General features: G+C 32.0%; 1 protein-coding gene across 31 annotated transcripts in view; it reads left to right on the plus strand.

Annotated features, from left to right (window-relative positions):
* The window catches only part of LOC111054303 (tropomyosin), a 134,217-nt gene that overhangs the window by 110,914 nt on the left and 2,088 nt on the right, over positions 1 to 21,215 (plus strand). For 18 of the 31 annotated variants that reach the window (XM_022341297.2, XM_039435657.1, XM_022341299.2 and 15 more), the window contains one exon: positions 4,032 to 5,781. The exons of 3 other annotated variants lie outside the window; for them this stretch is intronic. In XM_022341297.2, coding sequence (XP_022196989.1) covers positions 4,032 to 4,035 — 4 coding nt within the window. In that variant the 3' untranslated portion in view covers positions 4,036 to 5,781. Of the gene's footprint in view, positions 1 to 4,031; positions 5,782 to 13,651; positions 14,991 to 21,215 lie in introns of those variants that run through there. 10 more of the 31 variants (XM_039435653.1, XM_039435656.1, XM_039435655.1 and 7 more) reach the window with 5 other exon arrangements.

A 21,215-nucleotide genomic window follows, 5' to 3' on the forward strand; every position in this document is an offset into this window, starting at 1 on the left:
TCCTCCTCTCACACCCTCACTGTATCTTTCTCTCTCTCTCTCTCTCTCTCTATTCATTCTTTATCATCATTATTCACTATTTTCAGTTGCAATCATCAGTGATTTTTGGCGAATATTTGTATAGTAGCCGAGAAATCCAGTTGAATCCCGTTGTTCTTATGGGAGTGTTCACATATTGGCCTGCTGCTAATGTGGGACATTCCCATAGAAATAATCGTATTCTTTTTCAGAGCAGAATTTAATTGGAAAGCAGGGATTGGAATAAGTAATGGATTCCTACATATCAGTATCAGAGTCCGAGTCCGTGTCCGGTTCCGCGAACGTATTCTTCCCATGAGATTCACACTCCCTCAGCCGGGCTGATTCCCATTAGATCTTGGGCGAGGTTCACACCGACGCGGTACGCGATGTATCTTACGCTAAATGCACAGACAGATATTTGAAATAATGTAGAGTGATACAAATGATTCACGCGATGCAGCGATATATCGTACACGATATAGTGCTACATGCTATCGATACACGCGATATGATGATACAATACAAAACTTGGTATGATACGATACAAAAGCAAAATGTCCCCTTGTCAGGTTCACTTCAAACTTTTCAGATTCAGAGACAAAAGAAGAACTAAGGCCCGTATGCAGATACTCGGTTTAAACGGAGAAATGTCAGCTGTTCTTTTAAACCCCGTATGAAACACATTATGATAAATGCAAGCATTTCTTCTAGTAAACATAGTTTAGCGTTAAACATAGTGTTAGCATATGGCCCTTACTCGTCTTATTGTTCACCTCCACATTCTTATCTCGGCACCCGGCAGTATTCAAATTCAAATCTTTATTTGTCCGAAAAACATGATTACCAGGGAATGATTATGAATGCAATGAGAATTGTGATAGAAGAAAAACGTAGAATACAATGAAAAATGAAATAGGCCTACTACTGAGTAGGATAAAATATAATTATATTAAACTGTAAGTCCCCTGCAAGGTTCGAAAAAATCTGAGCGCAGAGGCCGAGTGTTCGTTCAATGATTGAATGTAAGAAAATAACGATGAGGTAACATGCAACTAAGCTTTGTTGTCTAACATTTATTGAGAAAATCGGAAATAGAAACAGGATGAGAGGAAGGGAAGAGAAAGTAGCATAGTTGAGGCTTATGGAAAAGTAAAGAATAGTTGAAAATTACATAAGAAGCATGTGACGTCTACACTAAGCATCTTATACTAAAATGTCATTATTCAAGACTATCCATGTATGAATCAAAATTACCAGTTTTCTATTAAATTTACTAGTAATAAAATAGTTTGGGATAACATTAATGAGCTTTGAAAACAGTCTTCATCAAATCATCAATCAAATCATTTATTTGCCATACAATAAATACATATTCAAAACATAATAAAAGAAAATACATAATTTTATAATCAAAAGTATAAAATAATAAAATAAAAATTAAGCATAAATAATACCAAAATCATAATTAGATACTTTTCAATGGTAGTTTGGCATTTCGATAAAGCAGTATCTGTAACTGTTTAATAGATGGGGGACAGAAGTTATAAGGTGAAATACGCAGGTTGTGAAGATTCACATGTTTATTTATGTAGATGATTAATTTTTGTAAAGCTGCCTGACAGTTGAAACATCCAGCTCACTAAATAGGTTCTCACTTGGATAGAGTCTGTGTTTTTCCAATATAGCTCTCTCTAATAAGGTATGAATCTCAATTATATTTTTCCTTTGCGATAAATCGCATAACATATAGGTGTGAACGCCGCCTTCTGGGAGTAGCTTTATTACTGTAGCTTACAATCATGGTGACTGATACTGAAATGTGAGAAACCAGCTTCAAGGTGGAGGAGGCACTTGTGAGACAATTCTGCAACCACACGTTGAGAATTTCCTTGCCGTTTGAAGCATCATACTGCCTAGAGGTTGTATGTGGGGTAGAGCAATGTTTCTTGAAATTTATTTCTCAAATTGAGAAATGTCTTCAATTTAAGAAAAATTCTTACAATAAGAAAATGAAATTCATTGTATTTAAATGTCACTATTCCCTATAAATAACACCAATGCTGCTGACACTTAGAAGTGAAGTGATATTACTAGAACAATTATACTACATTAAATAGATCGACTTCAAATATTATCTCAACCGCTTTATTTGTGATAAATTTAGATAATGTAGGTTGCTTCAGTAAGATTAACGTGAAGGTTGTGCATCAGGCTTTTGAAAATATTTCACCGATGAATTTAAATAAATGTAATTTTTTTTGGATAATTTTTATACTATCAAGTTACCAAAATGGAGCTTTTTTGTACTTTCAAGTTTTTGATACATGAGTTTTATGTGTCGGTTGCATCATTATGCTAGATCTATATATCTAGCATAAGACTTCTCTTGCATCATTATGCTAGATCTATTATCTATATAATGCTAGAGAAACAATAGCGTAAGTAGATATCCCATGGTATAAGGGAATTTATGTCGCAACTTTTACTGTTATCTCAAGCCGATTACTGTCGATTATTGTCAATTTTTACTGTTTTGTTGGTGTGAAAGTGTAGGAACGGCACAATTTGAAAGACTACCAGCGTCACACAGCTGCATGGAAAAGAACTACGTGAACTATCGGCTTGGGATAACAGTAAAAGTTGCGACATAAATGCCCTATACCATGGGATATCTACTCAACCTATTGTTTCTCTATAGTTGCATGTACGTCGGTTAAATTTTAATCGTGATTAATTCCACGAGAACCAATTAGAGAAGCCGTCTTTTCAAACAAGTTTTCTCTGATTGGTTTATGTGAAATTAATCACGGTTAGAATTTAACCGGCTTTTTTGCAATTTTTAAGAGTTACTTCAAAATTGGTATCAAATAAATTCATGACGTTTTGAGGATACTTTCTTCAATGTGTTTTCCAACAAATGCAACGTAATTTAATTCTCAAAATATTTTAATGAACTATGTTCCATCTAAGAAGAAAAATATTTTGAATTAGTATTGAACTGGATATTTCTTTTCTGATATTAATATTCTGAGAAGTCAAGTAGGCCTACCTATGTCATTTGATGAAAAATACCGTGACAATTTCTCATAAAATTTCCATGAATTCATTCACTACAAATATTATGAAATGACCATTCTAATGTTTTCAACGATAGGCGCCCATATCTCAAAAGTAAAAATTATGGAAAAAGGTTTCCTTTTTAGAATAGAAATTATTCAATTTTGGTAACTTGATGGTATAAAAATTGAAAAATATAACTTGTGAAAGTTTCCAAACACCTGATGCACAACAATATATTTGAACAAGAAGCATTGATGTTTCTAATTATAATTATTGCTGACATTAAAGTGAATACTATAGTGAAATTAGTGAAAATGATAGGAGAGAAGAGGAAATGAATGAGACAAAGTTCAACAGCAAAGACTGAACCACTGAGTCATCAACGAAACAAAATTGCAAATGAGGAATAATCCAATAAATACAGAAATGATCGCGTTATATAGTGAGATTAGAAAATTGAATAGCATTCAATTCAGACTTGATAATTGGTAGCATTCCTCATAAATGCTTATCATTTAAACAAAGCTGACAGATCTAACCTTGCTTCCATTAACCTTTAGGGCCAAGCCACATGAGACGTTTTTCAGACGTGTCGGCAGGGCAGGAAGCTCTCCAATTGGCTGATTATCAGCTGATTGCCGAGCGCCAATCCAATCAGCCAATCGGAGAGCTCCTGGGCTGCCGACTCGTCTGAAAAACACCTCATGTGGCTTGGCCTTTGAAGGATCATATTAATTTATAACAGAGTCTTATCCAAGCACGTTCGTTTAAACAAGAGAAAGCGTGCTCTGATCAGTGGATTGGATTAACCTTGAGACGTATGTTAATATATTGTTAAAGAACAAATTTCTCCAAATACTCAACACATATTCGCCAAAAAATTGCTAAATTTGCTTTCTTTTTCATCTCGCTACGTTATTTTTATTTCTTTTCGCTGTCATTTTTTGCAGATGAGCTCGTTATTGAGAAGGAGAAATACCGTGTCATTGGAGATGGTCTGGATTTGGCGTTTGTTGAATTATATGGATATTAAATCATTTTCTATTATATTAAAACAAAAAATCATCATTACTCCATCAAAATATATCAAAACATGGTTAAAATGTTGTTTTACATCAACCGTATATGTCTATAATACTCATGAATTCTTTCGATATTATTTTTTATATATGTTTTATTCTTTAAATAAGACACCTAAAATTGTATACATGTATATGGATTAGGTTAGGAAGCCTGACCTAACAAACCCTTTGGTCTCTTTGAAGATATTCTAAAATATTTCAAAACATTGTTCTAAATTGAACATATTAATACACATCTATAGTACCCATTATATTCTACTTATATTATTTTTGAATATGTATGTGGGTTAGGTAACATAAAACCCATGATCAGTACAATATAGTAGGTACCTACCTAATGATATTATTTTTTAGACAGTAATATATGCAACTTTTCCCTTATTCTACTGCATTTTTTCAAATCGTTTTGAAAGGGAATATATTCTACTATTTTTATTTTCATAAGTTTATACGCCATTGTAACTTTTTAATCTTGAATTTTTCTGAAATTCAAATTCATTTTATAAAATTGATTGATTGAAAAAAGTTTGCTGCAAGACAATGTAAGCAATATACTAGCTGGTTCTAGACCAATTTCTTGATTTTTAGATGTTTCTAGAATCATGAGCTATTTCTATTTATATTATTTTGTTCATACATCAATCATTTATGAGTTCAAATTCAACAGCTCTCTTTCCCCGCCAACTCATTTAAATTTTATTTTTGTTTATTCAACTCTATTATCTATGTACTGTATATCCATTCAATTTATGTTCACTTCCATGGGACATAATATTATGATATATGCCGCTCATTCTAGTAAAACATCAGTGCTAATAGTATATTTATCTATTTTATTAATAGTATTTTGTTAGTGTGTGTGTGTGCTTTCTCACATTGGACTTTTCCTAAACTTGAATTTTGACTCACAACACAAATTTGTAGCTGAGTTTTGTAGCTCAAATTTTGCAATATCTGTCAATTTTAGTTTTGTTGCAATTTCAATTAGGAAAATTTACATTGATTAAAGTAAATTTTTGATAGGAAATACTCAACATAATATATAGCAATAAAATTGATGAAATCATGTGCTTCAAGTTGCTAATCTTAATTAATTTATTATCATCTTATTTTATGTTGAAATTGTCATAAGTTGTTGTTATTGCGTTATAATTTATATATAATATATATTTATTCATGATATTTATTAAATTAAAAATTGAAAACACGCACGCTGGTCGATCTAAATTATTTAAATCAATAAATTATGTTTGTCAGCAATCACTTTAACTTATTTATTTATATATCTTTTTTATTGAATATATTATATCTGATAATTATGTATTTTTTCATGTCACGCTATTTATTATTATAATTATTATACCATATACTCCCAATAGGCCTAATTCTACAAACAATTCCTATTCTTCCCATGATATTTTCATCTTTTATTTTTACTTAATTTGGACATTATTTCTATGCTTATTTTAAATGACTATCTGTAACAATATGTTCAAATTGCAAACTTTTTTACTAATTATTGGATAATATTCGGTCATTGTCCTCTTGCATTATTCCATAATATATATCTTTATCATCTTGAATTGATGTTGAAATAAAAGATGATTTTAAAATTTTATTATTGTGTACTTTATTTTATTTTCTATTCCAGTTATTGCTATTAGATTCCAATATTATCAATATATAGATTTCAATAATACTATCAAGAATATGTTATGTAATAATTTTTATTCAAATTAAATTAGAGTTTGCCTATTGTTGGATTCACTCTAAACTGTTCCGGTTGCACGAAAACCTGTTAAATTCCATCAGTGATTAAATGCCATGAGAGGTTATCAGAGAGTAAAACTGCGTTTACACCAAAGTTATTAACAACAATTTTTATTCCTCCATCCTTTTGGATTCTATTAGATTGAACAGAGATTGACAAACACATATGCACATCATGTGTATGATAAGTTATGTTCAATCTAATAGAATCTATTAGGACGGAAAAATAAACATTTTGTTAATAACTTTGGTGTAAACACAGCTTAAGACTTCTTTTCAAAAACCCCTTCTCTGATTCTTGGTAATGGTTCCTTGGTTCTCGTGACATTAAATCATATAATTAAAATTTAACAGGCACTCGTGTAGCCGGACCTTAGCATTTATATAACTCTATCGCTTTCCATTCAGCCAATGCTGTTGGTTTAAAGTGGATCTCACAACAGTGTGGACACCTATTGCTATGCACTGTCTCTGTTTCATAAGACATTTTTACAAAATGATTAATTTTTCAATTTTATAAATTTATTTCTGGCTGTAATAATTCTGTACACTATTTTTGCACTCATGTTGTATGTTTGCTTATATTTTACAATTTTTGGCTTTTGTAAGATTAGGCTATGTTGTGAAGTAGTTGTCTCATTGTGGTATGTTCTAAAGCTGAAAGCTTAGCTATCCGCTGTAGAGTATCTGCTTAAGCTTGACTAAATTCATATTTTTTTATGTTTCATCATACTCATCCTTATGAAATATCTGTATTATCGATTAATCAAAGTTTATTTCTATAGTCAGGCTGTCAGCATTCCTTACAGAATTACATTAAATTATCCCATTCAATCTATGCGGACGGTTTGAATTGAAACTCTTTAAATGCCAAAGCACACAGCAACAGGCGCATGCATATAGACGTCCTTCTGATTGCGTATGTTCTCGACGTCTGCATGCAGACGTTTTATAATCGCTCCAAGGGCGATTGTCTTAACGTCTTATGCCTACGTTTCATATCGAGCATGCGCTAACTACGAGTAGTTTATCAACGATCCCCTATTCGTCTGCGTTGACCAAAAACATGCAGACATGTCAGCATACATCTGTCTGCTGCTGCCCTTTGGAGCCCGAAAAAAAAAACTTGAAATCTTAATTATTATCAAACGAAAATCCAAATTAAATGCTGTAATTCACCCTTAAATTTCTAAATAAGTAATTTGGATTTTCGTTTAATAATAATTAATAATTCATTAGTATTTGAATAATTGCAATACCTATCTCAGTGGTTTCCATCTGTAAACTTGAAATCAAGCCCCTCTGCTGCAAATTATGAGCTTCTGTTTATAAAAAATAGGGTAAGCCTCATGGCCTGCTACTCTCGTTGTAAGGGTGATCACTTTTAAGAGCCGAACTCCTCTAAATACCATTTATGAGTTGAAAAATCGCTTCCCGGTGGTTCGGAACCCACCTATAGCTGTAGGTTCACTCATCTCTCATCAACACCCATGTACAAGCCTAGAGCTCATGCGAGCATCATCTTCAGCAAAAAAAAAAATAGAAAATTCTGTCGGATCAAGATTCTGTTTTTTCGAATGAAAATTATTGATGATTGATTTGTCAAAGTATTCCTCATAAATAACATTACCGTAACTTAAATCTGGATTCTTACAAACATTTTGAATGTGATTGGTACACAATATAATTATCAATGAGTTCTTGTTCCTAACATAGAGAAAATAATAATTATTCGATTGTCTCTGCTTCCTACCCAGCACGGCTGAGCAAGTATGAATTGGAAGCTATGAGTTATGATGGGAACTAGTGACCCCCTGGTTTGGAGAATTCGCTCATGAGCTGTTGTATTGTAATCTTTGACACCCGCAACTTTCAATTAAACAGAGTTGGTGAAAATTATAGAAACAGCTAAATATTTCTTCTACAAGAATAATTTGACAGTAGGTTTCATTGGGGATCCTATTTGAAATAGAAAATTACTCTGTCGCTTCAACATACTTGACCCTCATAATATATGAATCCAAATTAATTTTTTTTTTTTAATGGGAAGGTGGTCATCTGAGACATGATTTCAATATAGAGTTCCAAGAGAAAATGAAAGACGAAAACCGCACATTGATATCTCAACCCGTATCAGTTTGTTGGTGTAAAGTTGAAATCATAATACTGTGCATGAAGGACTGTCTGTGTCAAGGTACCCAGAATACCTGTATTCTAAGTAAATTGGTCTGTGTGATAGCTCCCAAATAGCCTCAGCTGATGTTATGAATGAATGGAAAAACTGTAGTAATTTCATGCAATGAATTCTTCAGCTGACTAAATGATAAATCACAACAATTTTTTTCGTATGCACTTTTAAAGTTATTTTTATATCCTGAAAAAGGATGAAGGAGTGAGTTAATTTTGATGTCCAACGAACTTGAACTGTAAAAAGGTTCGAAGAATATGTGTTCAAAATTTGAAGCTGATTGATCAATTATTTAAAAAATTATTGTTGAACATGCAGACGGACAACGACTTTGGCCTTCAGTTAGTCAAAAGTGAGAACTCGCTAACGCTCGTTCAATAATATTATCATTGTACTGGTAACTTTCACTGTCACTGATATGTGGGATGGGAATCTAGCTTCATGATTTTCTTCCAACCAGTGCTTTTCTTTCAACAGTTTGAAGAGAATCTCACTATTTTTTATTTTTATTTTTATTTTATTTACAATGCAAATGACACTAATGTAATAAAATTGGCAGATAAAATAATAAGGTAGTTTTCGTGCTATTTTTCTTCCAAATTTATAGGTGATAAAGTCCAAGATGAGGTTGGAATTTTACTCAATATATTATTATATTATACTGCACCATAGGCTAAATCGTTTTATACATGTTTTGTTAGCTGTTCCAAGGCACCTACACCTTAGATATACGGTACATAGTATGATTCATTTCAACCTATCAGCATTTGAATGGGAAGCATGAATAACTTTTATGTGAAATGCTGATGGTTTAATGTGAAACTCCCTCTATTCTGTTGAAACCATATACAGAGATTCACTTCAAGAAGTCAGCATTTTTCCAATGAAATGTATTCACGTTATTCATATAAAGTTTCATAAAAACACTTCACTTACATGGGCTACTTTTGTAAAAATTAATTAAAACAATATAAAAACCTTGTAGTTAGCTACCCTTTATATTATTAAAAACTTTATAATATTTCAACAACGACTAGTTTTGCCCCATTTTAGGTCATTTTCAAGTTTAAATATATTAAAGTTTTTAATAATAAAGGGTACTACAAGGTCTTTATATTGGTTTTATTAATTATTCTTATAAAGTTCTTTAACAGTTTCAAGTTGAACTCAATACAGGTTGCATTGTTTTACAATTCACAAAGATTGTTATTGGCAATTTTTCAAACATATTTTACGTTATATTTTTTTACAATCATCCAATTCATATTATTTTTTCATCTTGCCTAATGTGACAGTGTTCCAATATTGTCAAGATATTTTTTAAAAAAATGTGTCAACAATAGACTATTTTTTCTAGGCTTTTCGTTTTTCTAGGCTATACTATTTTGAAATAGCAGCCCTCGAAAAAAGGGCTCTACTTTTGTTATGTCATAGAAAATTGTTAATGTTTGACGATATATCGGATTTAGGGCCTCACTACACGTTGAATACGATTTGATCAAAGATCTTTGACAAACTTTTCAAATCGAATATTTGATATGAAATAAAATATAATTTTGTTGTAGTTCAGACACTGTGCTACTTGTGAATATTTGAAAAAAAACACTTTTCTTGGAGTATTGAGGAATGCATTTCACTCCTGAGGATGAGCTTAATCAGCGCTGATTAAGCTCATCCTCAGAAGTGAAATGCATTCCTCAATACTCCAAGAGGATTAAGTGGTTTTTTTCAAATATTTACAAGTAGCACAGTGTCAGAACTACAACAAAGTTATTATAAAGTGCTTCGTCATGGAAAGCAACATCAAATAAAATATATCATCAAATATTTGGTGACAATGAACGAACAGATATATATCTTCGACCGTGTAATGGGTTCGTTATTCATTATACCTATTCCAGTTGATGTGTAATATTTTTATCATATAAAATAGAATCTTGTTAGTCATTACCATATTATATCTTTTCAATACAATTATTCATGACCTGTACAATTTATTTGTGTTCCTCCGTCCCATATCATGGTACATGTGTTCTTCATCAATGAAATATTCCATGAATAGATTCTTGATTCATGCAAGAAAACCCTGATTTCCAATGAATTTCTATCCGGGCAAAAATATTCCATTGGCTATTATGGTAGTGTTCAGAGTTCACAAATGCTTTTTAAAATGAGACACCGTTTGAACACTCCCATTAGAGTCAATGTCATTTATTTTCTGCCCTGCAGAATTCATTGGAACAGAGATTTAGTAATAGAAATTACATTAATGTCCAATCTCCGCCAAAATATTAAATAAATTAGTCATTCTATTCGTATCCATCCCAATAAACCTAGTGCCATAGAGAAAAAATAGCATAATGATAGATTATGCTACCTTTTCTTTATATGCTAGTACCCTATCCAGCTATTCTTCTTATCTAGGTTTCTTGGTAAGTGATTAATACAGTTTTTTCTTCATGTTAATTATTGTGATTATTATTTTGATTCATTGGGTATTGTGTGTTCATTAGTGACTCATTTGAAACAAACGTTGATAAGGATTAAAATATGGATGTATAACATGATATTTTATAATATTTTGGAAATTACCGTACAGTATTCGATAAGTTGTACAAAATAATATGAAAATAAATAGAAAACATTATATAAGTATAGGCAAAAAGCCTATAGGCCATCACGGTTTAATAAATGAATGAATGAATATCATTATTAATACTGTACTACAGTATAAAATATGAATACGGTACCGTATATAAAAGCCTCGCTCGCATATTGACCCTGGGTTGAGGTTGATTAAAAAATTTGAAAGCGTTTTTTTGCGAAAGCACAATTTTTGCTACAAAAATTGAAGATTTGAAAGCGCTTCCCTGCTTTTTACTAGATTAACTTAGATGATATACAGAGTGTTTCAAAAGTCGTGTCGAACATTCTCGGGTATTGTTCCTGGATGACTACAAATGTCGTATTTGAAATGTCCAAAACTCAGCGGTTATCCTTATAGCTGCCATTTTGTTTTTTCACTTAGGAATTTTTATCTCAAGAACGAAATGTTGTATTGATCTGATATTTGGCACGAATATTTATGATATAAATACTTAACTTTAAAAAATAAAATAAAAAATTTTTGATGTAAGTTTTAAAAATGGCGTCCATTTTAAATTTTTCATTGCAAATTTCATGAAAACCGTTCACATTAAAAAAATTTACAAGAGATAAAAAAGTTAGCAAATTTTATTAAGATTTCAAGGATACCTTATTTATTAAGACTGGTCAAAGAAGAACGAAGAAATTGATTCTTTTCGTACTGCATGCATGACCACTTTTCACCATTTAAACATCAATGTTAAATTTTCATTACCAATTGTATTTAAGATGAAGCTTTGAAACTCGTTATGGCTCCATATGGCCATCCAGCTGATTTTACAATGTTTTCCAGATTATCTTGTTTGTTCATGGTCATACATGCAGTACAAAAATAATCAATGTCACTGTTATTCTTTGGCCAATCTTAAAGTTATCCTTGAAATCTTGATAAAATTTGCTAACTTTCTTGTCTCTTGTGAATGTTTTATAAATTGAACGGTTTTCGTGAAATATTTGCAATGAAAAATTAAAAATGGCCGCCATTTTGAAAATTTTCTATTTTATTTTTTCAAGTCAAGTATTTATATCACAAATATTCATGCCAAATTTCAGACCAATACAAAATTTCGTTCTTGAGATACAAATTTATTCCTAAGTGAAAAAACAAAATGGCAGCTATAAGGATAACCGCTGAGTTTTGGACACTTCAAATATGACATTGGAAAAATACCCTAGAATGTTCGACACTACTTCTGAAACACTCTGTATAAAGAACTTATTATAAATCTCCAATTGATTGATGGTCTAGCCTGTATTAATAAGTTTGTAGATTTTCATAGTCCATAGAACAGAGTATTCCTTGAATCTCTCCATTATCCATCTAGTACTCATAGTAAATTAGTAATGGTGAGATACACTTAAAACTGTTGGGGCTGCTTATAAATAATATGGATAGGTACTTACCAATGCTGACAGTATTTGAAGTAAAGAAATAAATCTCACTGTAGTAAGTGTATAAATGGAGGTATTAACAACTTTCTTCAATAAGTACAATATACAATTATACATTTTATAGTTGTAATGAGATTCAGGGCTAACTGTCACCATATGGATTGAATGGAAAGTATAGTATCAATATTACTTATAAGCAGTGCTGACAATTTCTAGTTAATCACGCTATACAGAACACATTAATTAATTAACTGTTGAGTATTTTAAACATTTCACTAAGAATTTATTGTGGCAACCAAGGTCAGGAACTAATTTTGGTTGCTAATCATGAAATTGATTGAGAAAATTTATGAATCATTTGAAAAATGACTTACTCAGTCTTGCAAAAGTTAAGCACTGCATTTCATTGCATTTTAGATCAGCTGAGCAGAGAGAGTATACCAATAGTTCTTATGGTAGAGTTTACACTTTGGCAGTACCGTATTCCAATATGTGACCATTCACATGTGAATGAATGGTATTCTTTGTCGGCGCTTTGAATGACAATAAATGTGTACTCATTGAACCCAATGAATATTGGCCTAAATTTTCTCGCTTATTATTTTGTGCCTTATTTTAGTCGAAAACATTTTAGACCACCATGACTAAGCAGCTCTTCTTGATTGTTTAAGCTTAATTTATTATTATTTCAGTTACATTCAATTTTTTCATTTTTGAATATTAGTAGAAAAATAGAATAATTTTTTCAAAAAAACTCCCCAAAAAACACTCCTGTAGTTGATTTTAGTTCTTCATTGATTTAATTAGATTATAGTAGGATGAAGCAACAGGCCTGTAGGCTAAAGCACTGCTATCCGATAAATTTCTTGAGATGAATACCATTGATTCTCATAGGAGTGTTCACACAGTATGAACACTCCCATAAGAATCAATGATATTGAAGATGTGGCCTAATGTGAATACTCCCATAAGAATCAATGGTATTGAAGATGTGGCTCAATGTGAACACTCCCGTAAGAATCAATTATATTGAAGATGGTTCATTGTGAACACTCGTATAAGAATCAATGATATTGAAGATGGGGCCCAGTGTGTACACTCCTATAAGAATGAATGATTTGAAGATGTGGCACAGGGTGAACACCCCACAAGAACCAATACTATTACAGTGTGAACACACTATAGTATATTGTGCCTCATAAGAACCAATGGAATGTATAATACCATTGACTGTTACAGGATTAAGCTCACACATTTTTATTCTACCAATATGTAAACATGAAAATCGCCTCAATTGTATACAGTAATTTTTCTACGCAGCAGTGCACCACAATGAAATTTATTGGAAGCAGGCTTTTAGCTGATGATATTATGTAATATATTTTGCTTGACATTCTTTGCACAGTTGTTATTATTATGTTTTGCTATTTTGGTGTGTAAGTTTTTGTTTCATTTTATTGATTTTTGTTTGTTTTTTTTCTGCGCAAAACAGATGAACTCGTGCACGAGAAGGAGAAATACAAATATATTTGCGACGACCTCGACCAAACCTTCTCAGAACTTGTTGGGTAGATCTACTGCTTCAAAACAATATATCTATATACATCATTTCGCCACAATGCTTTATCTGAACTGTATATACATATTTATTCATGGGAGACGTGTCAACCTGTACCTATTACAAATAAATGTAAAGAATATTATGTAAAATTATTTCTCTAAATCTAAACAATGAAACATCTAGGGGAAATCCAATTGATTTACAACAACACGTACAATTACACACACACACACACACACAAACAAGTAGAAACACGAAAAAATATACACACACACACTCACAATATAATACATATCAAACAATAAAAACAAAATACACACATGCAAAACACTTGACAATAATAGAAAGTGAAAAATCTTTTTCATTATAAACAATGAATAAAATTTCAATAAAATGTCCAAGCCCTTTGAAAGAAACTGAAAAAAATTTAGGCGACAACAATAAAATGAAATAGCCTGATTTGTAAGGGAGACATAAAACACAACATTTAGAAGAAGGTAAAAAATTGGAAGTAAATTATATATGTATGTAGCCTACAATAATATAGACTACAATATACATAACACAAGTCAAAGATGTAAAATTTTGTAATCAAACTAAATATAAACATGTAACCTGCAATAAAATATAAATATACAAAACATAATACAAAAGATTAAAAATGTATAAAATCAATCAAATGAGATGTAATAACGTACAAAGCATTTAAAGTAGAATATTTATTTTGAAAATTGAATGCATTTAAGTTAATTTAAAGAAGTAGCTTAACAATTTTAGTTGAGCAGCAGAAAAGTCTCAATTAATGTAGAATATAATTTCCTCACGTTTTTTACATTATTAATTGATGACAAATTGCACACATTATGTTAAAACTTTAAATATATCCAATTAATCTTTGAAGTGAAGAATTTTTAGTTTTACAAATTTTAATTGCTATAAATCAAAAATGAACTAGCGTCAATAGTTATTATAGGTGTTCTCATAATATCACTCATTGATCCATCAGTATCCAGACTTTTCGAAATATTTATAAATATATTAGCGTAATCTTTTTAAACCAATCAAACTTTTTGATATTGAAGGTGAAAAATATTATTAATATGCCTATAAATAATTTGGATATTAAACAATGTTTGTATATCGAGCTTTGTTTTTAACTGTCAGCTTTAACTGAATGCAAAGCATTGATGTTACTGGTAATGACTGCTGACAATGAAAGAGAAAATGAATGTACATCTGAAAATTTATTAAAAAATATTTTATTGTTGGTGTGCTTGTTTTCGTTTTTTTAATAATTTTTGCACCTCTGCGTATTTTTATATAGTTGTTATGGAACTTTGCTGCTATTTCCAGCAATTTTTTATAGTAATGTTCAGTTTGAATGTCAATATTTTTAGTAAATCTAGTTCTAGTATATATTTCAAGTTTGCTTTGGAAAATTGAATGGTGCCTTACATGCTTTGCTGTTAGGTAAACTGTAGTATATATAGTCTTTTTTTCTTTAGGGCTACTCGTAAATATAAATAAAAATAGAAATCCAAGTATGCCTACCCTTTTTAAAATTATTTAGTCACAAAATGTTTTGGCTACATAATGCCATTATCAAGTGATTGGAGAATAAATCAATCACTTTATTTATTTGTTTATTTTCCAATCACTTAATAGCCGAAACATATGTTGTGACTAAATAATTTTAAAAAGATGGAATTAAATAGAGAATGCATTTATTCAAATGCTAATTAATATATAATTATTATTGAACGAAAATCCTAAATAAATGCTGCAAATCACCCCGAAGACCTCTGCTACTGCAGACATTGACAACAGGGCTAACAGCTAGATGGAAATTCGATGAGAACTACTATCCAAAAATTAGTTGCCAGCCCGGGAATCGAACCCGGTACCTCCCAATTGCTAGTCAGGAATGCTTGCCCTTACACCAAGTACCCTTTTTAAAATTTATAATTATTATTGAACGAAAATCCTAAATAAATGCTGCAAATCACCCCGAAGACCTCTGCTACTGCAGACATTTATTTGCAGCATTTGTTCTTGGAATCTGTATGCATCATTACAATAATTAACCTTTTTATTATTTTTTTGAGCTATCCAATAATCCTCTGTACGTAATAATATTAAATAGGATTCTGAATGCAGCAAAATTAGTGTTTCCTTTCTTTCTAACAAACTTATAATATGCAACTCTGGTTTGCGCACAGGCATTTTTTGCCCATGCAGACCATTTTCTAAAGATTTACTTGGCTTACTGTATTCATGAGGTTGATTTTATTCTTTGTTGTTGTTTTATATTGATAATGAGTACATAAGATTATTACTTTGTATGTAAAGTGCATTTTTTTGAAATAAATATCTTTTGTCTGTCTGTCTGTCTGTCAAAAAATGCATTCTCTATTTAATTCCATCTGTAATTAGTTGGCCGCTATGGCTTCGTATAAAATGAGCGCTGCTATCCAGAGATTGTCAGTTTGGTGTAAGGGCAAGCATTCCTGACTAGCAATTGGGAGGTACCGGGTTCGATTCCCGGGCTGGCAACTAATTTTTGGATAGTAGTTCTCATCGAATTTCCATCTAGCTGTTAGCCCTGTTGTCAATGTCTGCAGTAGCAGAGGTCTTCGGGGTGATTTGCAGCATTTATTTAGGATTTTCGTTCAATAATAATTATAAATTTTAAAAAGGGTACTTGAATTTCTATTTTCATTTATATAGTATACTCTGTACATCAACTCAAAAAGGGTAGTAAATACTTCAAAAAGGGTACTGAGATTTGTATTTCTATTTACTGTATAATAAATTAGGCCTTATGCTGCTCCTAATAAATAAGTCATGAGAAAAATATTTTCAAAAAATAGACTTATGAATAGTAAGCAGAAACTGTATTTAATGAAAAACATGATACACGCAGAGAAATTTTGATGGAAAGTGACATAATAAAGATTATGGCCTCCATGGCCTCCAGCAATTTGCCATAATATCTTCACTCTCCCTGTCTAGATAAGCAAATGAGAGTGCAGTGAGATTCAGGCCATACTGTCAGCATTGGCTTTATGAGAAAGCCTTATGATATTCCTGAGGAATGCTGACAGTGTAAAGTGTTGAGTGAATCTCACTTTAGACCCAAAGTTGAAGGAATTCTCTAGAACAGAGGTCCCCAAACTTTTTTGACCCACGGCTCCCTATGATTACAGACATGGCTTGGCGGCGCACCTAGTATAATTTATCTGTTTTGCATTGAATTATTTATTATAATAAAATTCTCAGTATATATTCTCAATATTTGATAATATACTTCTATAGAAATTGTATGATATAAATATAAATGTAGTGCTTACTTGAAAAATGTGACACTTAGATTAGCAAAGTACATGGCAGCAGTCATGAGCAAAGTCTGATTTAATGGGAGGGATGCACTTGTTTGGCTTTATAAGTTCTCTGTTCCTGAAGTTAATTTTTCAAACTGTTATCCCAAAGCATGTCTTCTTGAATGCTTCAAATTTACTAGTAATTTGAAAAATATCCGTATTGTTCCCCTGCAAAGACTTGTTTAGAATGTTCAAATGATGAAAAATATCTGTCAGGAACGCCAGTTTAAGGAGAAAACTTTCATCATTAAACTTGTCAGCAAGAACTTGTCTTCAATTGTCTTCACTATGTGGATTTCTTGCTTCAGTAGAAACACTCTTAAGCTGCGTTTACACCAAAGTTATTACCAAAATTTTAATAACTTAATCCTTATAGATTCTATTAGATTGAACATAACTTATCATACACATGATGAACATATTTGTTTGTCAAGTTCCGTACAATCTAATAGAATCTATAAGGATTAAGCTACTAACATTTTGTTAACCCTAAAGAGACACACTGGGGTGTTTCACACCCCAGGGATTTTTTTTTCTGTTCTGCAGTTGACAATATCAAACAGATGGGAATTTATGCCCAGTCTAAATTAGGTTTGTAGTATTGTCAACTACTGTCCACCACTTCCAGCCAGTAATAGCATTCTACAATGTCACCAGCTCATCTTGTTCTTCGTTTGGGGTGTCTAACACCCCAGAGTGTCTTTTACATAGGACTTTATCAAACCCTTTTATTATAAAGATTTACTTGTATTGCCACTACGAATGTGGTATGGGATGATGGATCAGATTGGAATAAATGCTATGATTCTCTACAACTTGAGATTCAAAACAATAAAATGAAGAGACGTGAGTTTTTGATGAAGTTGTCATTGGCATTGATCAAGCCATTCGTTCAAACCGGATTAGGAGCTCCAACACTAAGGCGGAACATACATACTTCAAAAATTAGTATAAATATTGATAAGCAGTGCTTTACTTTTGATTTCTGTATGCACTTGGAACAAAAATGATTAAGAAATTATGAAGTATGGTCTAAGTACTTTTTTTTCATATTTTTCAAAGAAAAATGCAAAAATTAATTGGGGTGTTCATCACCCCAGTGTGTCTACTGTGTTAGCATAAAGTAAGTGTGTCTCTGTAGGGTTAATAACTTTGGTGTAAACGTAGCTTTATCAGAGATTTGCCCAGAGATAGCCATCGTGCACTAATATGTTATTACAAAAGCGATGCCGATGAGTGTTGAGCACCTGTGTCATCACATAGTTTAAAAAAATCTGGTGTGGCACACTCACACTACTTTCCTTGCCATGATCAAATATTTCTCACTAATATTATAATTATGCTTTGCATCGGAACACCTTTGTCAGACTTTTCAAAATTAAAGGAGAATAATTTAGGTGAATAACATAATGACGATTGGCGTCTACATATTTAAAACTATACGATCTGTACGATATTGTATTCAGAGTACATTTTCCTTTGAGTAAATTGTGAAATTTAATGATTTTTTAAAATTCGTCAAAACAGCTGTTCTATACGTAATAAAATATCTCGACTATGTATTCTTTTGAATAAACTTCTCTACCTACCTACCTCATGCACGAGAAGGAGGTTACAAAGTCCATTTCTCAAGGATGAGGTGGACCCCCTGTTATAGTTTCCCAGGTAGGGGACTCATTCCAGTTGATAGAGCTGATAAATAACTACAGGGTATGAATTTGAGAAAAATCGGTCAATTCATTTTTGAGAAAATCGTGATAGAAATTAAACAAAACCCATTTTTATCAAGAATATTACAGAGCTCCTGCAATTTTCCCAGAAATAAGACTCATGCCAGTTGATAGGGTTTGAAAAATAGCTATCCAGGGTATAAATTTGAAGAAAATCATTAGAGTCGTTTTCAAGAAAACCGTGAAAAACATGGGTTTTTCGTCATTATCCGCCATCTTGAATTGAATTTTATTGAATTTCTTTTATTGTCGGATCCTCATGGTATAAGAACCTTAAGTTCAGCATTTCAAGTCAATCGGTTAATTAGGAATGGAGTTATCGTGTTCACAGACACACACACAGACCAACACCCAAAAATCATGTTTTTACTCAGGGGACCTTGAAACGTATAGAAAACTTAAAATTGGGATACCTTAATTTTTTGGGGAAGCAATACCTTCCTTACCAATGGTAATAGGGCAAGGAAAGTAAAAAACGGGCCTTCATTTGGTCTGGTTTTGATAAAATTAGTTACTTGTATTACAACTTTCATAACTGCACTTAATTCTGGACTGAAGTTTGCTGCTGCCAGTGCTTCTCGGTGTAAATACAGTGTGCCCAAACAGCATTTGGAACTTTTGACTGAATGAGATATTGCAGTCCTTGGTACGGTAGTGGCCCGACATAGACCGGCCCCAACACACCCCAACACAGTCTTCCCAGTTGATATCATTCTCTGAAATAAAACTGTCAGAAGGTACGTAGTTTCGTTGCCTAGCCGCTAGCCGCAGAGCCTGAGCTGCACGGCGCACGCGCAACTGACAGATCCGCTCTGTTTTGTAGTAAGACTCTGATAGACAACGGCGGCGCACCTGGCACTAGCTCGCGGCGCACAGTTTGGGAGCCTCTGCTCTAGAAGGAAGCAGCCAATAATAATAGCACTTCAATTTTCCTACATTTAGGCCCGGTTGCACAAAACCTGATTAAATTTTAACCGTGATTTCAATCAGAGAAGGCGTTTTTGAAAAGACGGCTTCTCTTATTGTTTTTCCTGGAATTGATCACGGTTAAAATTTAACAGGCTTTTGTGCAACCGGCACTTGAATTTTAAATCATTCAGTATCATATCAATTTCAAGTTTCAACGCAATTTCATGAGCTGGTGGTTTAAACTCAGAATGTACAACATTACAATGAAAGCAACCTTCGCTTGATTTGATCCTGAATTGATTAATTTTAAACTGTTAATGAGCATACAGGAATGTATTCATTGTGAAGGCTACTCGTATTGATCTTGAAATTGTAAAATTATAGTACGGTACCTGTTTTTTTTAAACTTTATTTTATTACTCAGGACATGTCTCGACGTAATTAATGTCATTCTCAATACCGTACTTGAAAATGGTATTAATAAGTCGAAAAATGTCGTCAGTGATGAAATAAAGTTTTAAAAGATGGGTACTTTGAGTTTTTAATTTCCAGAGGAATGTATTGAATATTATAAGAAAATTTAGTGATCCACAAAATGTCAAACTAAAAAGAAATAGAAATGATGAAATCATAAATCTAATTTCCAATAGTAAATTATAGGCTACAGTAACCTACATGATTGCATATTATCATGCAGGGTGGTACCTGGGAGATGAACTTTCAGGGAAGAAAAAATTATTGATTCTTATGAAAGTGTCTACACATTGGCAGACTGCAAAAATGTGTGAACACTCCCATAAGAACTAATGATATTATGTATCAGACAGCTCATTTTCACTGTTTGGTCGTTTTTATTGGCAGGTAAGTGAATATGTATTGAATATAAGGTGTGTGTAGATTTACATAAAGAGCAAAATTTACTATGGATTCTTGATTACAAGATTAGCAAAGCAGCAGTTTACTATATCAAATTAATAGTAATAGTTACATTATTTATAGCATCACTTTTTTGCTATTAAATAGAATGAGTAGCAGTCAAATTCATTCAATAAATGAATTTATTCACTTACTGTGACAACGAGATCTTTCGGCAGATCCGTATATTCACTACCTATATATATTTTGTCACTTTCCGACTAGCAGTCAGAATTTTTTACAACAAATGAATCACTCACTGTGACAACGAGATCTTGAGTGATTCATTTATTGTAAAAAGTTCTGACTGCTAATCGTTCTTTTTAATACCGTAGCAAAAAGTGATTTAATAATAAGCAATTCGTGATGGAAAACAAAGAGTATATTTTGTCTCTGCTGCTACATTTACTCATTTTGTGAATAAAGATTATTTGATTTGATCTCCATGGTTGTGTCTGATGATGTCGGTCTTGCCGAACAAAATATTTCGTTCTCGTTTTCGAGTGAATAAATTCTTTTTTTTTTTGAAGAAATTTGACTGCTAGTCGTTCTATTTAATAA

This window comes from Nilaparvata lugens, chromosome 9 (assembly GCF_014356525.2).
Source record: "Nilaparvata lugens isolate BPH chromosome 9, ASM1435652v1, whole genome shotgun sequence".
Classification (NCBI taxonomy): domain Eukaryota; kingdom Metazoa; phylum Arthropoda; class Insecta; order Hemiptera; family Delphacidae; genus Nilaparvata; species Nilaparvata lugens.